The sequence below is a fragment of the Xiphophorus maculatus genome, chromosome 13 (genome assembly GCF_002775205.1).
Source record: "Xiphophorus maculatus strain JP 163 A chromosome 13, X_maculatus-5.0-male, whole genome shotgun sequence".
Lineage (NCBI taxonomy): Eukaryota > Metazoa > Chordata > Actinopteri > Cyprinodontiformes > Poeciliidae > Xiphophorus > Xiphophorus maculatus.
In genome coordinates, this window is record NC_036455.1 from 14,894,856 (window position 1) to 14,918,643 (window position 23,788).

The following is a 23,788-nucleotide window of genomic DNA, read 5'->3' on the forward strand; positions in this document are numbered from 1 at the left end:
ATTTGGGAAATGAGCCAAATGAACCACACACACTATTTAGCTCCCAATTAGCTTTCGGCCATCTTAGGCAGCAGGGGCGATTCTAGGATCTGACCTTTAGGGGGGCTGAGCCCCCAGCAGGGCTAAGACCCATGAGAAGATATTCTAAATCTAACTGCTTATTTACATACACTCACAAACAAAATTAAGAAACATGTTGTCAGTAATTCATGGAATTAAAGAACAATGTTCATTTTACTCAAACATATACCTATAAAGAGTAAAATCAGAGAAACTTTAAATTTTTTCCAGGGCTGTATATATATATGAAACAGAATCTCTAGATCACATCATAGCTGCCAACATCTGCTAACATTAATGAGACACAAGCAGCTGTGGAGTCACACAGTCCTGGTCTGCCTCCTGGAAATTAAAATAAAATCTACTCAAAACTATGCATTTCATTTGAAGAACATTTTACTAAATTCATAGGATTAATAAACCTAAAACCAGTTTATTATCAAGGTAGATGTTCAGGTTATTGACCAGTCACTAACCTGAACTTTATTTGCTCATTTATGGGTAGAGATAGGAAGATTGTACAGCATTTAGCAGTAGCAGAAAATAGATGCAAACATTAAATCAAAGAGACAACTATATAACAAAATTAACTTCAATCCAACATCTCTCACCCTAATTTCTATCACTGCTAACGCTGGGAGAACAATTTGTGAGATGGAGAACTGAACCACAAGCTCCAGCTCAGTCTGATGGTGTAGGATCAGACCCAGTACAGGGAGGGAGACCCGCTTCACGGGACGAGTTGAGGCCGGAGGGCCCGGATGCTGGAAGAGTCGAAAAATTCAAAGCTGCAGGGGTTGGCTCTCCAGGAATGTCCTCATGCGAGTACAGATGCTCTGCCCCAGCCCCACAGCTTCTAGGACTCTTCCACGTTGATCCTTGGCTTTGTTGATCCGTCTCGGTGACAGTGAAGTGCAGAACTTATGGAAGGAAAATCCCACTTCTCTTCTTTTGCTGCAGATTTTTAAGCAACCCAAGAATGCTCAAAGGTCACTCTGACGTCACAGTCTGCCTTTTCCCTTGCTTGAAAAGATGATCTCAGATCCACCTTTGTCATGTCTCTGTTCTGGTCTCGGGTTTGTTCAAGGGTCACAGTCCTTTAGCCTGCAAACTGTCCTTCTCTCCAGCAGCTTCAGTTCCCGTCTTGTGCTGATCCATTCATTCATCTTTGCTCTCCTTTTTCATAAACTCTCATCTAGCATCTCAACACAACATCAGTGATCTTTGATTGCAGCTACACATTTTACATCATTTCAAGTTCATTGTCAAAAGCATATCCATAACCTCTTTAGATTCTCCAATTCAGGATCAAAACAATATTAACATAAGTATTCTGCATTGGTTACAAGTTTTGAGAAGAAAGACATGAAGTCCTGCTTTCAGACTGAAAATGTTTGCTCTTGGATTATGGCAGAAAAATCCCCCATACAGTTCACCTTACACAGCTTTATGTTGCTCATCCAGTTAAATTGTTTCTGCTTCTTTTTGTTATTCTGACTCCAGTTCTATAACATTTTCATACATTATGTTCCAGATGTAGAAATACAAAGTGTCACTTCAATCTGATGCAGATATATCAGATGACTCTCAGATATTTACAGACTAATTTTAAAGTCTAGAGTCATTTTTACACTCCTCTGCTCTGCTGCTTCCTTTACCAGGGAGAGTGAAGTATGAAAAACTCAGTGGATGAAGAGTCCATCCTTCATCCATCAGGACCTTCTCTGATCTCACGTCACATTACAGGAAGGATCAATCATTTATGTATTAAATGTTTTTAAGCAGAAAAAGGTTGTAACAAATCAGGCCTGACTCAGCATAAATGCTGTTTCACAGTAGCTTCCTGATAGGAACATGAAAAACACACAGATATCCATCATTTATATACACTGCAGATACACAGACATATCAATTTACAAAATAGAAGAAAACCAGCGTTTACACCAGGGGAGCCCAAAGTGGGTCCCTGAGGGCCGGCATCCTGCATGTTTTATTCTCTCCCTGGTACCAACAAGCTTCTCAGCAGGTCCATGTTCTTCTTTGGCCTCTAATGGTCCATCATTAGATCCAGGTGCGTTAAACCAGGGAGAGACTAAAACATGCAGGATGCCGGCCCTCAGGGACCCACTTTGGACCCCTCTGCTTTAGACGTAGAAAAATGCTTTTTGGCCACAGCAGTTTTTAAAGGCTGGAAGTGGCCAGTGTCCATTGTAGCAGACATTCCTCCCAGGTTGGGTCATGAGACTCACTGGTCAGCCATGAGAGGAGTCGGGTCAACGGAGCTGCCTCTGGTCCTGATGTCCTCGGGTTGGTTCTGGACCTGAACTGTCCCTGCAGTGGAGACAGAGGACCGATAAACAAACTGGGACAAATTAATAAATAGATCAATTAATTCACCTTTCATTAGAACTTGGACAGTTTTCTCTTGCAGGATCCTTCCATGCTTTCCATAAATTGTACATTTATATTTCCCTGAATCGTCCTCTATGAAGTCTTCCAGGGTCAGACTGAGGTCTCCGGTATTAATCAGGTTTTCTTTCATGTTGGTTTTTTCCCTAAATGTCTGCGTTTGTCCTCCGGGTTGGTCGGATCCATTCTCCCATACATGAACGACTCTGTATTTGGGTTCAACCTGCAGCCACTCCACTCTGCAGTCTTCCAGCAGCTCAGGCGTCGTCCTGAAGGGAAGCTGGACGTTCCTGTCCTGCACCTCCACCTGATGCTCTGAAACGAGAGATCAAGACGTTTCCTTATGCGAGACAGTGGCGGCTGGTCCATAGGGGGCGCTGCTCTCCCAGGTGTGGAGGGAGAAAAAAACCCTAAGAATAATCTATAAAGAATGATTATTTAAAAATTGTACAGTCAAAGCCAGTTTTCTCTGGCAGTGTGCCTAAATGTAATCTAAATTACTGTCAGCATTTCCACCATCTGACTCTCATTCAGCAGTAAATGTTCCTGACAGACTCCAATTCTGGGTGACAGCAACCCAGTAGTGAAGCTAATTAGCCAATGAGGTCTGGTTGCTAGGGGAAAATAGTACACAATTCACCAATCAGCATCACTGATTTTAATGTCTTTGGGATAGTTCGCCCCAACCGTAGAAGATGCAGGTCTTACACCGGATTCTGAAAAAGGAGTGGAGAAAGTTTAAGGATTTCAGTGAAGATTTGAGAAATCTATCTGCAGTTTCAGAGGAAGAATGAAGATGGAGTGATGAAGAAGAGGGAGCTGGTTCCACTGAAGGACTGCAGACATATTTATCATTTATTGATCCTTAAAGTTCAGGAAACAACAATGACTCCAACGTTTCTGGGGAGGAAGAAGTGGTGAAGGTTTGAAGCTGAACATCTGTGGCCTCCAAATTAAAAAACAGATATATGAATATAATAATTATTCTTCTTTAGTTCTTATAATCCAGTTACATTAACACAGTTTGTTCCAACATATGAATGTTCTGATGTGCCAGCTGACCTCTGAACCACCACAGCAACCAGATTTGACTAAAGGTATGAATCTCTCTCTGTTCATGAGGAATTACGTGTTTGACATCTTTTACTCTTCATTTTTTATTTGTCTATTCAGAAACCTAAAAGGTTTGTGTTCTGTTGTATTTTACTAATGTGGTTAAGTTTAATAATGTGAGAAAATCACAAGATTTTGTTTATTCTGTTTTAATAGAGCAGACATAACAAAATGTTAAAATTTCATTATGTTTTTACTAAATTTAATGTTGATTGATAAGATCCTTATGCCATGTGCCAGTTCTAAATGTGATCAGCATGACATCATGATTTTAGATCCACTGGCTGATTAGTGGGGATTTCACATAAGTGCAAAAGAACGTAGATTTATTTGACTTTTATTTGTTGAGACTCTATAGTTGTGTCCAACTATTGTCTCCTAGTAACATAATTACCCAGTAATATTTTACACTTTCAAACCAGTGTAGCTAGTTTTCTTTGGAAACTGGATCAGATCAGCAGATCAGATGGAGGCGGACAGCTGATGTCAGTCAGGGTGTCAGTAAAAACGTAGACAGTATCCAGGAGCAAAATGATCTGTCACTCAGGTGCTTTAAAGCAGAAAACTGAAATTCTTTAGCGGTATTTTACTATTTTCTCATATGAAGAGCAGGATTGGAGTCCAGTAAGATTCCAACAAATTTCAATATATCACTTACATTTAGACACTAGTTGTTTTATATTTAAAAGCTCCAGGGATGCAACTAACAACATTTTTTATACTAAGTCATCAAATTTTAATTTTGCAAATTGATACATCACACACAGAAAAAAACCTTAAATTTTGTATGTGTGCTGAAGAGTGAAGTGATTGTACAATAATACAGCTTCACACCACATTGCATAAGGTTTTATCAAGTCTAGACGACCCCAAAGCACTTCCCACTAAATGTTGTCATTAACTGATGGATGGACACCAGATTCAAACCTTTGACATGTAGTGCCACGCGTTTCTTCACCAGGATGGTTCCCTCCGCTCCGTAGACTTTGCAGGTGTAGGTGTCGGTGTCCCAGTCTGTTGGGTATTTCAACGTCAGACTGAAGTCTCCAGTTTTCACCAGGCCTTCATTTAATTCTGTTCGGCATGCGTAGGAGCTGAACCAATCTTCATGCTGGTCTGAGCTACAATATTTATGGACCTTTCTGCCATTGCTGTTCGTCCACTCCACTTCAATCTCCTCACAGTTCAACCTTTGTGGGGTTTGAAACGGCAGCTGGACAGACTCCACCCCTGGCTCCACCTCCATCTCAAAAACTGAGGAAAAAAGGCAAAAGAATTACATACAGACATCAGATGCAGCAAATTTCAAAACAGCTTCTCTGATTATAGTACAATTATAACATTTTGCAGTTTGCTTGTGATCACAAAAATGTAAGAAACTGAGCACTGACCCAGTTTAAGATGCACGTTAAACTGATGTTTAATTGTTTTATCTAACCTTTGACCTGATTGCAGCTGTCCCGTGTTTCCACCACTGACCTTTGACATGGAGATGAACCTCCTTCCTCAGGAGGATTTCTCCCTCCTCGTCGTAGACGGTGCAGGCGTAGACGTCAGATTCTGTCAGATGTTTCACTGTCAGGCTGAGGTCTTTGTCTTTCACAGCATTTTTCTTCATTTCTGTTCTTCCCTTATAATACCAGTTTTGCTGATGAAGATGATCAGAACCATTCTGAAACACATGGACGGTCCAGTTATTTTGGTCCCTCCACTCCACCTTAGCTTTTTCAGGAAGGTCAGCTGTGGCTTTAAAGGGAAGCTCAACAGATTCTGCTCCAGAATCCACCTCCACCTGCAGGACTAAGGAGACAACAAAGACCATCATCAGCTTCACTATAAAAGGTCAATCTTAGACTACTGACAGTGGAGGAGCAGCTTCTGATTAATGCAGGGAACACCAAGGAGCTGCTGGAGAACAACCACACCAACACTGGTGAACCGTCAGGGAGTGGACCTTCCTGGACGTGGTGGCGGCGCTGGACAGTCCCACCCATGTACAGAGCGTCTCTCTCTTGTCAACTCATCATGAAATAAAGCCCACCAGGGCCCCAAAAATCCTTAAAAAACTAAAACAATAAACTGCAGTGGACTCAAAATTCTGATGCACTTCACAGGGAGGGCCAGAGCAGACTCTACCTGCTGAGGAGGCTGATGCCTTTTGGACTGCAGGGGGCGCTATTGAAAACCTTTGCTTCTGTGGTGACATGAACTACCAGCAGCAGTTTCTCTAAGAGGAAGCGGTTAGATCAGCTCATCAGGAAGGCCAGCTCTGTGAGTTTATATTCTTTGGACTTTATAATCTTTGTATGAATCTACTTGCGTTTATTGCCTGCCACTTTGCTGCTATTGCACAAAAACATCCCTGTTGTGAGACAATAAAGGATAACCATTTTCTAAATACTTTCAGGAAACTAGAATATGATGTTAGACTTACAGCTTCAGCACTGACCTTTGACATTAAGCATCACCTGTTTCTTCTTCAGATCCTTTCCCTTCCTGCTGTAGACGGTGCAGGTGTAGGTGTTTCCGTCTCTCTCCAGGGGGTTTCTTATTGTCAGACTGAAGACCCCAAACTTCATCAAGTCTTTATTCATTTCCGTTCTTCCTTCATAAGCCTTTTCTTGGTAATTAGAAGAATCCAGACCTTTGGGATAAACATAGACTTTCTTTCCACGGCTGTCTGTCCACTCCACTCTAAACCCTGGAATCAGTGGAAATGGAAACCAGCAGCGCAGCAGGACAGACTCTGATCCTGATTCCACCTTCACCTGGTGAACTGAGACAACAAACCACATCATTAGATGTGGAAGCCAAGTTAATGTCTAAAATATTTAGTTATTGTTAAAATGTATTTGTTTAATTAGTAATTTAATATGTGGACTTGTAGTTGATGTTTGGGTAGAATTATTATGTTACATGTAGGTAATTTCATAATGTTTTATTGTGAATAAGTTTTTTGTTAGAAGTTTGTTTGTTTTATAGTTTAATTGGCCACTTTGTGATTCGTGCAGATGAGCTGTGTGCTGGAGAACTCCCTCCTCCTATCTATCTGTTTCTGTCAAGGGTAGATAGAGGAGGGTAAGTAGACAGACAGAGCCACATCTTCAATTGTAAAGGATAACGCAAAAACTGTGGAATAAATTTTTGTTTTGCATCTTTACATCGGAGCGCAGTGGAAGTTTTTATTTTTCCTCCTCAAACACACGAGTGGAATCTGAGAAATTAACCTTGTGGCATCACAAAAGATGTCGAAAAGTACAGAAATACCAGACAGATTGGACCTGAGATAAATGAGGTCCAATCTGACGTCATTTATTTGAAGAATGAGGTTGGCTTTCCTGCTTTATTCCCAGTGTGGAATAAAGATCTATTTAGTGGTAGGAGCCACTTGTCCTTCCTGTGTTTATCGCCATTAGGAAATCCATGGGTTATTTTCCATCAGTTACCAAAAGAGATGAAAATAGTTGAAGAATCCAAACTAGACGAGGAGGCTTCAGAAAACGACCAACAGCAGAGCTGACTTTAGATTTAAGAACCACTGAGATCAGTAGCAATGCAGCAGTTTGTGTCACATCTGGTCTTTTTCTGATATTTTCAACCTACAACAGATATTATCACTTTAAAGTAGCCAAACAGAAACTAATCAAAACATAAGATTGTTATTGAAATAATTTTTCCCTCCAGAGCTGTGCAGATGACAAGGCAGATAAATTCTCTTCATGTTCTGATCTAGATTTGGTCTGTGAGAAACAAAACATGATCAAATAAAACCAAGTATCCTAATATTGCTCAACCCCTGTAAGAAGCAAAGAGCAGGTTTACCACCATGCAGCTTCAAACTCACCAGATTTAGGATAGAAATAACACCAATAGATGCATCCTCCCACAACCACCAGCACAAGAACCACAGATATGAAGAGACCTGAGACGTCTGTTGGAGACGGCTCTGTAGAAACATCAGCATTATAGTTAATGAAGAACATTATGATCATTTATATTGCTATTTTCACCCTGTGGTTTGTAATATAAAGTATTTATTTTTCATTTAGTTTAACCAATTCTGATTATTTTTTCTTCAAAATCACAGAATTTTTGCATTTTCCCATTCAAAAGCTCGGAGGCGCAGCAGGTGAGGCAGCAGGTGAGGCAGCAGGTGAGGCAGCAGGTGAGGCAGCAGGTGAGGCAGCAGCGAGCCGAGCCTCTCCTTCGATTCACAACCTCTCTCTAACTGCACTGGCTGCTGTTCTATGGGAGCACCCTCCTGTCTGAACGTCGTCAATAAAATGACTAGAAAACATTTAATATATAAACTGATTTTCCATAATTTAGCTTATATACATAATGTTCAGTGTTTGTTGATACAAACTGTGTGTGTAACGTGTTTCTGTGCTGAGCAGCGATCAGAAACCAGAGAACAGATTGGAGGTGAGGCAGGCAGTTCTCTGGCCTCATGGCAGGGGGCGCTCATGATCCCAGACATTGTGACTCCACAACTGCAGAGTAAGAGACAGTAACAGCTCGCTAGCCACGGGAGCTAGCGAGCTCCATGGCTAGCCTTGCAGTTAGCCTTGGAGCTAGCCATGGAGCTAGCCGTGGAGCTAGCCTTGGAGCTAGCCTTGGAGCTAGCCTTGGAGTTAGCCTTGGAGCTAGCCTTGGAGCTAGCCTTGGAGCTAGCCTTGGAGCTAGCCGTGGAGCTAGCCTTGGAGTTAGCCTTGGAGCTAGCCTTGGAGCTAGCCATGGAGCTAGCCTTGGAGCTAGCCGTGGAGCTAGCCTTGGAGCTAGCCTTGGAGCTAGCCATGGAGCTAGCCATGGAGCTGGCCTTGGAGCTAGCCGTGGACCTAGCCTTGGAGCTAGCCATGGAGGTAGCCGTGGAGCTGGCCTTGGAGCTAGCCATGGAGCTAGCCTTGGAGCTAGCCGTGGACCTAACCTTGGAGCTAGCCATGGAGGTAGCCGTGGAGCTAGCCTTGGAGCTAGCCGTGGACCTAACCTTGGAGCTAGCCATGGAGGTAGCCGTGGAGCTAGCCTTGGAGCTAGCCATGGAGCTAGCCTTGGAGCTAGCCGTGGAGCTAGCCTTGGAGCTAGCCGTGGAGCTAGCCGTGGAGCTAGCCTTACAGCAAAGTGCAGCTATATATTTATAGTTTTCTCCTCTTACACAGCCATCACTTATTAATAATGGTGAAATAAACATTAAGCCTAAAACCAAACTACTGCAACATCAGGCTACTGAATGTTCTGCTCTTTGTGTGGGAAATATCTGAGTGGTTTTTTTGTTGTTTTATTTTCTGTGATGTTGTCAGTTGCTATGGCAACGAGTCTGCGCTGCGCTGATACAGAGAGCGAGAAAGACGTGGTTTTGAGTTGCGCCTGAACGATCAGTTTTTTTGCTGTGGAGCACAGCACGAAATTAATCATATCTACATGTCCAAGTTTGATTGAAGTAACGGAATTATTCTACGGCGGCAGATTGTATGCATGACGTCGTCTTTTTGCCCTCCAGCTTTGTCCGCATGCGTGAAATTTCCCTAGGTAAACAATAACATGCAGGGAGTCTATATTGGTAAATCTGATTATGATTGAGTCAGAGCCTCATCAGCTATGAACCTCACCGCACGCCACTGTTCATTACTGTACTTAAGTAAATGTTTCATGTATCTGTACTTTATTAAGTAGATTTAATCGTGGGTATTTTTGACTTTAATCCACTACATTTTACAGGAAGTGTTGCGTTACAAGTTGCATCCAAGTTGCATTGTGGTTTTTTTATTTGTCTGTTAGTTTGAAAGTGACCAATGGCGAGAGGGGAATTGGTCCACTGAACCACTGCAAAGCAAGAAAGTACCGTTAGATCCTCAAGAAGAGCAAGGCAGGTATGCAGCAGCTGCAGACTCATTAAATGAAGTCCATGAAGGGGAGTGGTCCAGAAGACTTGCGCCACCTATGGCCTTATTTAAAAGATATACTCGAGTTAACCGGTTCAAAAAACAACTTCTGGAGATTCTGGTGCCACATTTTCCTCCCTCAAAAGCATGAACTGCTAGCTTTCAAAAATTCACCATCAAATCTGGAAAAACATGTTGAGGTAAGTTAAACTGCTAAACACTACTTGACTTTTGGGTGTGAAATTGATTTAGGTTAGTGAAGTATTATGTTATCTTAAACGTCTTGTTGAAATCAACTGCAATAAGTAAATTCAGTTAAACTGTTATAAGTTAGTGTGAACGGCCACATTGATTACTGCGGTCAGGGGCGTCTGCTGCCATTAATGTCCCACATAATGTAAAACTGCTCCACGTCCTGGTTATTGAATTAATGTTAGCACCACGTGAATAATCTCCATCTCATATTAACATTTACAGTCTTATTCAATAAATTGGAATATGTGTTTTGATGAGGCTTGTTTGTCTTGTTTGTCAGATTTTGAAAACAACTTAGGCAAGTATTAAACATATTTTTCCTTAGACCCTTCAACGTTTCTGCATTAAGGTATTTTTATTGGTTTGTAATCCAGAGGCAATCCAAGACAAGGGGAGAAAACCCAGACTGAGCTGGAAGTGAGAATTTGTTTTGAGCAGTTTCACAGGAAGACAATAGCCAAGCTAGCATACTATAGGTGAGTCTAACCATTTCCCAGAGCTGGGTCTTAACACCAGCCCATTACCCACCAGTAAAGGGACATCCAATGTCCCTTTCTCTGTGTGAAAAGCTCTGACCTTCTGTGACATGGTGCAGTACCACTGTCTGCCTCAAGATGTCCTCATCTCTGTAGATGGTGCAGATGTAGCTTCCGCTGTCCCTCTCTGTGGGGAACTTCAGGGTCAGGCTGAGGTCACCAGTCCTCAGCAGGTCAGCGTTCATCTCTGTACGGCCGCGGTAAAGGCCATCCTGATTGGTGTTGCATTCACTTGTGTTGGAACTCACATGAACAATCCTAAAATCTGGATCAGAACGGATCCACTCCACCACTGTGTTCTCCTTTAGGCCAGCTTTGGTTTTACAGGGCAGGATAACAGACTCCGCCTTTTCATTCACCTTCACCTCTATGAGGCTGACTGAAAGAGAAACAAAACGTTGCATAACCAGCACTGCAAAAATCACGTACATCAACTTTAAATGTTGACACTCAACTTAAAAGAACCGATTCTCACTCTGATTTGGTTGACTGTCCCTGAAAGGCTCTGGTGATCAAAGGTTTTCAGAGGATCATAAATCCAATGACTGTTAATTGGTCTCTGTAAGCAACCCTCAGCTATGAGTGTGTGCACATTTGTGTCCGTCTGTCCTGTGATGGACTGAAGACCTGTCCAGGGCGGACGCCGCCTCTCACCCAGAGACCAGTGGAGTTACACACCGCGGTCCCTAGCATACATGGCTTTAGCCAACTGATGAACATAAAGTTTGATAGGAAGAACATCATGAAAGCTTTGAGTGGATCTGGAGGAATTTCAGGCAGCAGAATGTAACCTTTGACCCCTCAGAGGGCTCTGCTTCAAGAACCATCGTCAGCTGGTAGAACCTGATTGCATCACTCTGGAAAACCTTCATCCAGATCTACGATCCCAGACTTTATTGAGCAGAGAAGAACCAGATGTTCTTCTGAGAGGACGCAGCTTAACTGGGATGGACCTTCACCTGGAGGGAACATGGATCCGATGGATCCTTTCTCCAGATGTTTGGTGGAAAAGGAGCAGCAACCTCAGTCACCTGAAGCCAGACTCTGATGGTAGGCTGGCTCATGGTCTGGGCTTGGCTCATCTCTTCTGTGGTGCAGAAAAGTCCAGCAGAGAACTGCTCCGCTCCAGGGACAGCCATTGTTGTGATGGAAAAGCTCCATCACTGACCCCAGGCTGAGGAAGAGGAGGGTACAGCTCTGGGAAGTTCTGACCCGTTCCCAACATGTTTGCAAGAATGGGACTAAACAACAAGCTGGAACCATTTCTCACGCAGTATGAAACACTGTCACACACTTTTACTGTTATAAAGACTCATGCTTGTTGCTGGACTTTAATATTTCATGATGCTAAATTGGGCTGATCGCTGTTTATGAGCCTGAAGAGAGTTAGAGTGCCACCTAGTGTTGAGTTTTTCAGCTCGTTAAACCTGCAGATGAACATATCTCAGTGAGTGGATGTGTGCAGCTGGTGCTGACGGTTTCTTTGTTGTTGATGTTCGTTACTGACTTAACAGCACATCCTCATCTCCAAAGCAGTTTGTGGTTGTTCAACTGCTCTATCTGCTCAATAAAGACTAAAAGGGCTTTTGTGAAATCTTTTCAACTCTTATTTTCTTTACTAACCTTTGACCTCCAGCTGAACTTGAGCCAGCTTCAGCTCTGCTCTTCCATCAGAGATGCTGCAGGTGTAGTTTCCACTGTCAGCCAGCTGAGGTTTTCTCAGAGTCAGGTCAAAGTCTCCAGTTTGCAGAGCATCAAGGTGCATTGAGGTTCGTCGTCTGTAAACCTGGTTTTGGTCTTTGTGATCATCACCTTGTTCTCTTCGTAGGTGGATAACTTTGGGGTTGAGATCATTTCTTGACCATAAAACTGAGGGGTTTACCTCAGGTACCGCATAAGAGCCCTGACAGCGTAGCAGCACAGACTCCGCCCCTTCATTCACCTCAACCACTCCACCCAGAGCATGCTGGGAAACTGTAAGAACACACAAACAGACACAAAACACCAGCAGTTTGGTGTTGGTTTGGTTCTTGATCTACATGGCATTGACACTAAATGTGTTCATTAGTGAACTGACTGAAAGGTTCTAGAACTACAAGTTTTAATTATTCACCTGACCTAAAATTATACATGTTTCTTTAAAGAGACAGTATTTTTTGTTTTCCAGTAGCTGTTACATTCAGTTGTCATGAAAATGTTCTGTATATCAAACATGACATAAAAGAAGTATAAATTCCTAATTCAACTCCTTCAAATTGAGCCTCTGTCTCTTTAAGAAGCTCCTGCTCTTTCCGCCTCCAGGAAGTCGTCCCAACATGGCTCCTCTTTAACCCTTTAGCGTTTTTACCAGTGTCGCTCTGAGCAGCAGCTCCTATGATGAGATCAGCAGCTGTTTGCTAATTGCTGCTGGCTGGTCTGAAGGAGCTCAGTGGGGGAGGAGTTGTGCCTTGAAGGCGGGGCTAGGTCCACCCAGGAGTTTAGCAGCCGAATGGTTGCCATAGAGATTAAAGGATTTCTCAAACATGAAAGAATAAAAACAACACTGCAGGTTTGGTTTTGATGAGGGAAAAACTTGAAAACATGATGGAAAAATCAGAAAAGTGGATTTTACATGACACTGGCCCTTTAAAGAGTTGCTGTAGAGGCAGATAGCTTTCCAGTTCAGTCCCTCCAGCTGCGTCTAGATGCACACTGAGGGAAGAGGAGGAAAATGCTCCATGGTGGAGGTGGAAATTAAAATATGTGACAGAAAGGTCCCATCCTTGTATTCTTCTCTGTTAATTGTTTTCTAATAGATGACTGCATGTTTTTTAAAAACTCAATTGTTTGTAAAAGTTTTGTGTTTCTTTTTCTTGTTAAGAAAAAGAAACACATGGTGTTTGAAGCATGTGACCTTCTTCAACCCTGGCCATTCTTCATTTTTCTGCTTTATGCCTCCTGTCTGTCTCTAACCGTCACTTTAAACTGATTTTTATGCTTATTAATAATTACCTGTTTCACTCCCTGAAGGCCATTTCTGTCATATTCTCCCAGGTCTAAGTTTTGCTATTGGGGAAGCATGTCATTGTACTGGTGGGGATGGGATCCCAGACAGACGTTTAGTCAGTCACACAGTCATGGCATTGCTGCTCTGTTTACATGGCGGCACAGAGCAGCCCAGTCCAGATACCATCATGTCATCTGCAAGCTCTACAAAAACCATAATAAATCATCTGAAGTGGGAAACACCAAGGATTTTCTCCTGCTAGTCAAATGTGCTGCTTGGATCCACAGAATATTTCCTGTGTTTGAGTTGAGCAGAAGGAAATGCAGAGACTGAAGTGATGATGATGATGATGAGAGGAAGATGATCTTACCGTGCAGAAGAATCCCAAACAACAGCAACGTCTTCATCTTCCTGTCAGTCAGAAACCAGAACAACCTAAAAAGATCATTTTATATCCCAGTGTGAACAGTTACTGAATGAACTATCAGTTCCCATGACTGGGTCAGTAGAACAGAACCAGAGGAGCCGGCCAGTTTTCTCATAATAAAGCCCCAGCCCATTCAGAACCAGTTCTTCCAGTTTGTGCTCTGCTGGCCAATCAGGGTTTGTAGAAACTCTAAACAGTAACTTTTTTATTTGCTTTGTGCAGCTCTGCTCTTCCTGGTTTCACTTTGTGGAAACATTAAGAAAAACGATCATCACTTTCCTAATATAATGGCCAAAGACTTTATTACCAGAAGTGATTTTGGCAACAAAAAAGAATCACTTCTAGCAAAAAGAGATTTAGGCCCTTATATGAGGAAGGTGATGACATTATGGTAATATTCCATCTTCACTCAGCATCAGAGTTGATTCCAGCTAAACCCAGATCATGATGGAAACCGTTCTGTGGTTCTTCATGTCAGCATATAATGAAAAACATCCAATCTAAACAACATGTGGCACAGCTAGAGCTAGAAGGTTCTGGGTTTGAATCCCTGCCTGTTCTCTCTGTGCATCCATGCGCTCGCTCTGGGTACTCCAGCTTCACCCAGACACATCTCTGCGTTACTCGGTGTGAGTGTGTGCCTCGTACCTGACCACAGTCTACCTGGAGACAAGCATCAGTGTGGCCAGCAGAGATAATCTGGACAGTGGATGGATGACCGTCTGATGTGGTTCTCCTCTCCACTAACTGAAATAAATGCATCAAAATCTACATTCATCAACAAGATATGTAAATGACATGTTGTACATAAACTTCTCTGTTCTTATTTTTAAGAACACAGAACTTTTCAGGTGATGCTTAACAGAACATGTCTGTTTTAACAGCACAACAGCTCCATCTAGTGGTGACCTTTTAACACAGCAATACATTTCATGGAGCAGAAAAAATGTGACTGAGCTTCAGAGAAAAGAGTCTGAATGAACCAGAGGAGAGCTTGGTGGCTTTAAACAGGACCAGAACCAGGACCAGGCCCGCCAGCTTCTGTAAGTCCAGGTTGGTTTTGGTTAAACGTTGAGCTGAACCTGTTAAAATAAACCTTCCAGTCTTCCTGTCCACCCAGACGGTCCAACCTGGGCCGGTTCCTCTGCCAGAGACATGATGGTTCTGCTCAGTAACTCTGAGCCGCAGATATCAGAGGTTTGAATGGAATCTGCTGCAGACACTGCTCCAGTTTGGAGGTTACATCTCCAAGCAATGACCACTGGGAACACTGGGAACACTGGAACAACTGGAACAACTGGGAACACTGGAACCACTGGGAACACTGGAACAACTGGAACCACTGTAACAACTGGGAACACTGGAACCACTGGGAACACTAGAACAACTGGAACCACTGGGAACACTGGAACAACCACGAAGACTGGAACCACTGGAACCACTGTAACAACTGGGAACACTGAGAACACTGGGAACCACTGTAACAACTGGGAACACTGGAACAACTGGAAACACTGGGAACACTATAACAACTGGGAACACTGGAACCACTGGGAACACTGGGAACCACTGTAACAACTGGGAACACTGGAACAACTGGAAACACTGGGAACACTGGAACAACTGGGAACACTGGAACAACTGGAAACACTGGGAACACTGTAACAACTGGGAACACTGGGAACCACTGTAACAACTGGGAACACTGGAACCACTGGGAACACTGGAACCACTGGGAACACTGGGAACCACTGTAACAACTGGGAACACTGGAACCACTGGGAACACTGGAACCACTGGGAACACTGGAACCACTGGGAACACTGGGAACCACTGTAACAACTGGGAACACTGGAACAACCGGGAACACTGGGAACACTGTAACAACTGGGAACACTGGAACAACTGGGAACCACTGTAACAACTGGGAACACTGGAACAACTGGGAACACTGGGAACCACTGGAACAACTGGGAACACTGGAACCACTGGGAACAACTGGAACAACTGGAACAACTGGGAACACTGGGAACACTGGGAACCACTGTAACAACTGGAACCACTGGGAACACTGGAACCATCGACTCGGCCCTCAGCATCTTCTCTCTCCACTTTGAGCCCTTGGTATTTCTCCAGCGTTTTGGTTCCGCTTCTCGTTGCTGTCGTTCAGGATTGCTACGTCTATCACTGCTGCTGAGCCGTCGCCTGCTATGTGTCTGGATCTTAAAGTCCCTCAGGATCTTGGCCCAGCCCTTCTCCATCACTCCCAGTGGTGTCTCCCATTTGGACTGGGGGATCTCCAGCCCGTTCTCTCCACAGATGCTCCTGTAGACTCCCCACACTTGGTTGTTTCAGGGGAAAGCTTTCCACGGCCTGGATCTTTGTTCCAGTGTACTGACAGTCTGTGCTACCTCGTCAGATTTTCCTACCGTAGCACGGATAGATGGCTAAGTCTATCTGTCTGTGCTACCGTCATGTTGACAAACTAAAACTATAGCAGGTTGTTAATGTTAAATATATTGGATAACATTATTTGAGTGACAGGATGTGGAAGCTTAGAAGTAATGTAACAGGAGGCTCCACCAGGTGGCGCTCTCTCCACAGCCTGAGCCTCCATAAAAGGGAAGCTGGAAGCTGGAGGCCAGGTGTTCATTTCCTGTGTGTGAGACCAGGTGTGTGTCGGGGCCACGCTGTTTGCTGGTTGTGGGTTTGGAGGAAAACTGTTTTAAATTAATTAGTTTGTGCTGATGTGTGTTTTTATACAAAGCTGCTTTATTAATGACGTTCCGGTGGCAGCGCAGCGTCACCTGGGCGTGACGCCGCAGGTAGGTTGATACATTAGTCTCTATTAATCAGAATGAATTGGATGTTTTTGTTTTTATATATATATATATATATATATATTTTTTTTTTTTTTTTGGTAGGGCTGCACCAGATTTATTACATCTAGTTTAACTTTAGAGGTCTGGTTAATGCGATGCAGGTAGAATAGTATAGAATAGAATAGAATAGAATTACTTTATTCATCCCAGCAGGGAAATTACTTCGCAGTTACAGCATAATAGAGACAAGACACAATAACAACTACCACTGAGTAGTAGTTGTAGATAAAATAAAATATAAAATGCTATAAATTGTAAAACATGCTGTCAATATAAAAGCAGCTTAGAGCAGTCCTTGCAAGATTCAAAAATGCAGATATGTATATGTAAATATATGTACAGCAGTGTGCCACAGTGCAGTTGTGCAAAATCGGACTGATTAGTGCAGAACAATGATTTAGCTTTTATTGTACAGTGAGATGGCATGTGGCAGGAAGGATTTCCTGTATCTGTCCCTACGACAGCGGAGCTGGAGCAGCCTATGTGAGAAGGTGCTCCGCTGTCTGTCCACTATGTGGTGGAGAGGGGGCTGTTTATTGTCCATCATAGACAGAACCTTCTTCAGTGTCCTCCTCTCCACCACAGTTTCCAGGGACTCCAGCCTTAGTCCCAGTACAGAGCCAGCTTTCCTGATGATTTTGTCCAGTCTATTAGAGTCGCTGGCTCTGATGCTGCTTCCCCAACACACAGCAGCAAAGAAGATGGCGCCGGCAACAACACTGTGATAAAAGGTCTCCAACATCTTGCTGCACACATTGAAGGATCTCAGCTTCCTTAAAAAATAGAGTCTGCTCATCCCCTTCCTGCACACAGCATCAGTGTTAGATGCCCAGTCCAGTCTGTTGCCGATTACAACTCCCAGGTATTTGTAATCCTCCACCTCCTCCACCACTTCCCCTTTGACCTTTAGTGGCCGTGAAGGTATCTTCTTCCTTCTGAAGTCAATCACCATCTCTCTGGTCTTACTAATGTTGAGCCTCAGGTGATTCTGGTCAGACCACTCCACAAAGCCGTCCACCAGTGTCCTGTACTCCCCCTCCCCTCTGTCCCCTATACACCCGACAACCGCTGAGTCATCAGAAAACTTCTGTAGGTGACATGACTCAGAGTTGTACTGGAAATCAGTGGTGTACAGGGTGAAGAGAAAGGGAGAAAGCACAGTTCCCTGTGGAGCTCCTACGTCACTGACCACCACATCAGACAGGACACTGCCCAGACGGACAAACTGTGGCCTGCCTGTCAAGTAGTCAGTCACCCAGGAGATCACTGAGTCGTTGACACCCATCCTCCACAGCTTCTCACCCAGCAGCAGAGGCTGGATGGTGTTGGAGGCACTGGAGAAATCAAAGAATGTGATTCTCACAGTGTCTCCTCCACCATCCAGGTGTGACAGTGCTCGTTGCAGCAGGAAGATGACGGCATCGTCAACTGCTAAGTGGGGCTGGTAGGCAAATTGCAGGGGGTCTAGAAACGTCCTCACCTGAGGCCTCAGCTGGGCCAGGACCAGTCTCTCAATGACCTTCATCACATGAGATGTGAGAGCAACTGGTCTGTAGTCCTCTGGGTCGGATGGCCTTGGCTTCTTGGGAACAGGAACCACATGTGATGTCTTCCACCGCAGCGGGACTCTCTCCAGCCTCAAGCTCAGGTTGTACATGTGTGCCAGTACCGGGGCCAGCTGGATGGAGCAGGTCTTCAGGATCCGTGGTGTAATGCCATCAGGTCCTGCAGCCTTCCCCTTGTTCTAGAGGTTAAATAGATATTATTAGGGCTTCATTAGTAAAATGGCAGCAAATTAGCTTATTTCATAACTTCATGACCTTTGACCTTCTCTCCTCTGGTCTGTTTAACAGCTACAGTCTCAGATCAGCTCAGTAGCAGAAACAGAAACTTTTTACCTGTTGGGGAAAATAGAGACTAGATTTGCTTTGCATTTCCTGCATGATGGCGATGATCCAGTAGGATCCAGTTAAACCAGGGGTGTCCAAACTTTTTGCAAAGAGGGCCAGATTTGATAAAGTCAAGATGCCTGGGGGCCAATAGTTTGTTCGGACATTTTTTATCTACAAAAGTTTCACACACCGTTATAAAACAATTTTCATTGTCACAATTATCTTTATTTTTCAAATGACAAAATAAACAAATATAAGCCACTCAGGCAAATGAGAACAACTCTAAAAACACAAATTCTGCCTTTCATTCATATCTGGAGAGTCAGATAACATTGAACAAACTGTATGAAATACCTTAAATTTACATGAGTTTAAAAATATCTTTGCCTCAAGAACATTTTAAACAGGAGTTATAAGTAATGCAAAGTTGTCTGTTATTATTAAATCTTAAAACAAGTGAATTTTGCTCTTGTCATTTACAATATCTACAGGTTCATAACCAAATCTTACTCAAGAGTTTAATAAAAATAAGTGCCATAAATCCAGGTGCATAAATGTTTTTTGGCTCTTCACTGCTGATAGTGACAGACGTTGCCGTTCAAAACACTCAGTTTCATGTCCTCAGCTCTCAGTGCCACACTGTTACTGCCAGGCAAACATTTTTCTCAAAATCTTGCTTCTTCTCAGGGCAAAATGTTCTCCACCATTTTCATAACTCAGTCTTTGATAAATGTACCTCCAGTAGAAGGTTTGCCATGTTTAGCTATTAACATTAACTTCATAGCTTCTTTGGTATTTTCTTTTGACTCACAGGCCCAAAGAAATCGCTGTTGTGATGCCAGTCCAGCTTGGAGCTGCTTCAGTTTTTCAGCACGGTCACTTCCTGTTAGCTTGTTGTATGTGTTAGCATGTTTAGTCTGGTAGTGTCTCTTTACGTTGAAATCCTTAGACAAGGCAACCGTCTCATTACAAATTAGACAAGCACAATTGGCTTGATTTTCATTGAAGTATTATAATTCCCATCTCTCTTGAAAGCGGCGGCCTTCACTGTAAACTGGTTTTCTTTGCAGTGGCCATGGCAGAAATGAGTGGAGAGGGGTTCGCTGCACGGAGGCAGAGACTGATAGTATTAAAGTGGTGCTGCCACCATTTGGTGAAAGGAGGAATTACAGTTTCAAGTTTTATGATTTATTTATTCTGTTTCACGGTGCAGGCGGGCCATAAATAATACATTATAAAACCGAAGCTGCGGGCCGTATGAAATCTGACCGCGGGCCGTGATTGGCCCCCGGGCCGGACTTTGGACATGCCTGAGTTAGATTATTGATTATTATGGATTGTTGCTATGATGTTGTACAGAATTTTTGTTCAATGTGGCCCTTTTTAACTTTGAGCCCCTGACCCTCCAAAGGTCTCTGCACGGCCCTGCTCGTCCACCCAAACCAGGAGCTGTGTCCACATTCCTGGCAGAAGGCTGAGTCAGTTCTCTGCGTTCCGACTCGCCGTTGGTCCTGAGAAATGGATCATCCTGCTGGACTCAGATACGGCGAGGAGCGCCATCATCTGGGAGGAGGTGGAAGCGCCGCTTCTGTGCATCCAAAGGCGTTACAATGGACCTGAACCTGGTACCGCTGATCGACCAGCCTAGACGGGCTGGGCCGGTCAGACACACTTCAGAAAACCCAGTGGACCAGAACCAGCACCGGGGGTTCTGCCGCTCTCCCTCCAGACTCTGAGACCTCCAAAGGAAATAAAAACTTTGCTTTCATCGGAGAGCAGAGTTTGGACTTCTGAACCAGAACAGCCCGGTTCTGGTTGTCTTCAGCCCAGGTGAGACGCTGCTGTTCTGGATCCGTCTGAGTGTGTTGGACCCAGAGGTTCTGGCTGCAGCCTCATCCCGTCCTGGTGAAACTCACCAGAGTTTGGAGGTTTTCATGACCTGCAAAAACACAAAATATCAACAAATGTTTTTATCTGACATTTCTGAAATAAGCCTAAAAACCTTCCAGGTAGAGTTTCTATATCAGTTACTGCTAAATATTGTTTTAGAAATGTTTAGTTTCTCTCTCAAACTTCCTCATTTGTTATAAGTAAAAAAATCTGCCAATGAAACAGCGTTCTTTTGAAATCAATATTCAACAATTATTAACTTAAACGGGCTGATAGATGTTGCTGATAAGTAACTTTGTCCCTCATTTCAAAGTGCACCGAGATGTTTGCACTGCAGAAACTGGACAACAAATATTTGGTCAGGTTTAGTGTTTCTTAACAGGATCATCAACTTTACAGGAAGTAAAGGCCTGAAATGTTTCATGTGTTATTATGGATCTAATCCGTTTTTATCAGGGGTTGTTGTGTTAGGTGCTTTTCAGATTTGTGTCAGCAGGGGGCGCAGCTTGACAATCAAATTATTTTGGAGATTTCTCACAGATCCAACCGGAATCTGATGCAGCGAACACAGAGCTATAGATCCAGATTAAACCCAGATCCTGTTTGTTTGCTTGATCCTGTTAATAAATTTTAATGATCTTTATCTGACAAATTCACAACAAAAGTCACCTGAAGGTTTTTTACACCAGCAGCAGGTTCAGTTCAGACCAGGAAGCAGGCAGGAAGTTTACTGACAAACTTCCTGCAGGTCAGAAGATCATGACCCAGATCAGTCACCTGCTCTGACCTCCACTAGCTCAGTGTGTGTGTGTGTGTGTGCGTGTGTGTGTGTGTGTCAGGACTCTGGGTTCGGTGTTTTTCTGTTCCTCTTTAGTTGAGTCAGTTATGTTCTAGTTGACCTCAGTGCTGCTGGTTATCCTGGTTTCATTAGTTCATGTTTCTTTATTATTTTCTCCTTTCAGCTCCTCATAGTAATTAATGTTAATGTCATTAATTTATGTAGCATATTTTCTGAAACAGGGCAGTTCAAAATGCTTTACATGAATTGGAGGAAATACAAACAAAACTAAACCAAAAGAAAGACAAAAAGGTAAACTATAGAACTACATATTGGTTTCTATGTTTAATAAGAATAAATAGTCCATAATTTATGAACTAACAGGAGTTTGTTCTTTTCCTGCTCTGGGTAGTATTTCTAGTTATGCCACTCTGGTTTCTTTAGCTTTCATTTCGTTAGCTAGTTATTCTTCAGTGTCAGTATTACTTCCATCCTGACTCCACCTGTAGTCATCACCTCATCAGCCCCGGTCCGTTGGTCCCACTCTCTACCCCACTCTCTACCCCACTCTCTACCCCACTCTCTACCTCACTCTCTACCCCACTCTCTACCCCACGCTCTACCTCACTCTCTACCCCACTCTCTACCCCACTCTCTACCCCACTCTCTACCCCACTCTCTACCCCACTCTCTACCCCACTCTCTACCTCACTCTCTACCTCACTCTCTACCCCACTCTATACCTCACTCTATACCCCACTCTATACCCCACTCTCTACCTCACTCTCTACCCCACTCTCTACCCCACTCTCTACCCCACTCTCTACCTCACTCTCTACCCCACGCTCTACCCCACTCTCTACCCCACTCTCTACCTCACTCTCTACCTCACTCTCTACCTCACTCTCTACCTCACTCTCTACCTCACGCTCTACCTCACTCTCTACCCCACTCTCTACCCCACGCTCTACCTCACTCTCTACCTCACTCTATACCCCACGCTCTACCTCACTCTCTACCTCACTCTATACCCCACGCTCTACCTCACTCTCTACCTCACTCTATACCCCACGCTCTACCTCACAGTATTTAAGCTCCTCTTTCTCAGTCACTACTTGCCGCTTCGTCGTTTCCTCCTGGTTCCCATGTCTCTGTTTTTGGGTTTATGTTTCATTAAACGTCTCCTCCCTGCTGGAGTTGGTCCAGACATCTTGACAGTGTGACTGGAGGTAGCTCCGCTGCAGCACAAACGTCTTTTCACATCCACTTCACTGACCAGGCTGAATGAAGGGGGCAGAGCCTAAGTTCGTCAATCGGATCCATTCAGCAGAAACTTGATTCTGTCCGCTGTTCCGGATCAGCTGAGGGTTAGACAGGAAGTTATGACGCATCCTGCAGTTATGATCTACCTGAAAACATTTTCACACCTGGAACATTTTTACGTCGTTCTGGACGTTCAGCTGGAAGTTGAACTTTGACCCCAGTCCCAGTTCTTCTGCAGCCTCCAACAGGTTTTCCTTTAGGATTGTCCTGATTTAGCTCCACCCATCTCCCCTGTCCCACAGCATGATGCTGCCACCACCATGCTTCACCGTGCGGATGGTATTTTCAGATTCAGTTTCCTGCCGGTTTGTGATCGTTGGTGTTGAAAACCTGGACAGGACCTGAAGGTCCGAGGCTTCGGGTTTCATCCCGGTTTCCGCTGCCAAGCAGGAAGCTCAACTGAACAGAAACAAACTCCAGAAATGTTTTCAGTCTGATTTTATTCTATAAAAATATTTGACATAAAAAGCATTTCAGGTAAAAAAGAAACAGAAATGAAACTGAGTTTGGAGCAGACTGCCGGTGGGACTCTGAGCTCCATCATTTTATCTGATTTATTTTTAGTTTATTTTACAGTCTGCACGTTTCTAAGCGACACAAATATGATGTTTTTCCATGAAAAATCCAAACTGCAGCTGGTTTGTCCTGTAAACACGCCGACTAACAGGATGGATGAAACGCTGGCAGCAGCGATGCTGGAAGAGGAACTTCTGCTTCTTATGTTCATCGGTCCATTTCACTGGAAACCGGGTCGGAGGTTCTAAACCAGAGAACATGTTTCCTGTTCCTGCTGGCCTGACGGGATCAAATCCGCCTGAAATGATGGGAATCAGTTTATTCTCTGCTTCCACCGTGTGGTGAACTTTGACCTGGTTTTGCCCTGAATCTTAATGTTCTGCAGTCAGAGAAACCTGTGCAGGTTTCTGGGGATGCTAACTGCTAACGCTAACGTCAACCAGAGACACGGAGCTCCTGCCTGCTGAACACAAAGAAACTAAATCCATAAATAGAAATAATCCATAAATAAAAACCATCACAAGTCCGTCGGTGAATCTCTGGTTCTGCCTCCATCACCAGAGATGGTCAGGCTCATCTGACGGACGTCCATCTTTAGACACGTTTAGTTTCATAAACTGATCTTTTTTCTGTTCATCTGCAAACTAGAATAAAACTGACAGCAAAATGACATAAAACATTTTATCTTTATAAATGTATCCACAACAGAAAACAAGACTAATAAATTATTCCATTTTTTAGATTTCTAAGCCCGGCTGGGTCGTGGTTCCGACCCGCCTCCCGACACCGAGAGACGAGTCAGAACCGGTCCGGCTGAACGCAGTGAGCCTGGAACGCTGCAG

At 43.7% G+C, this 23,788-nt stretch overlaps 1 protein-coding gene and 1 long non-coding RNA gene across 3 annotated transcripts; one reads left to right on the forward strand and one right to left on the reverse strand.

The window, feature by feature from the left end:
- Positions 1 to 523: 523 nt before the first annotated feature.
- LOC111610403 lies at positions 524 to 13,760 on the reverse strand. Of its 2 annotated transcripts, XM_023344528.1 has the most exons (9): positions 13,609 to 13,760; positions 11,876 to 12,226; positions 10,293 to 10,631; positions 7,427 to 7,528; positions 6,032 to 6,358; positions 5,062 to 5,382; positions 4,510 to 4,836; positions 2,458 to 2,784; positions 524 to 2,391 (listed from the first exon to the last, which is right to left on the reverse strand). In XM_023344528.1, exons 1-9 carry the CDS (start codon positions 13,643 to 13,645, stop codon positions 2,306 to 2,308), a joined length of 2,217 nt encoding a protein of 738 aa, XP_023200296.1. In that variant the 5' UTR covers positions 13,646 to 13,760; the 3' UTR covers positions 524 to 2,305. The 2 variants fall into 2 exon arrangements, with proteins under 2 accessions (XP_023200296.1, XP_023200294.1); XM_023344526.1 differs by having other exon boundaries at positions 524 to 2,784.
- Positions 13,761 to 16,278: 2,518 nt separating this feature from the next.
- On the forward strand, positions 16,279 to 23,774 carry LOC111610574. Its single transcript, XR_002753724.1, has 3 exons — positions 16,279 to 16,490; positions 19,851 to 20,269; positions 23,688 to 23,774. It is a non-coding gene; the product is annotated as an uncharacterized LOC111610574 (long non-coding RNA).
- The last annotated feature ends 14 nt before the right edge of the window (positions 23,775 to 23,788 follow it).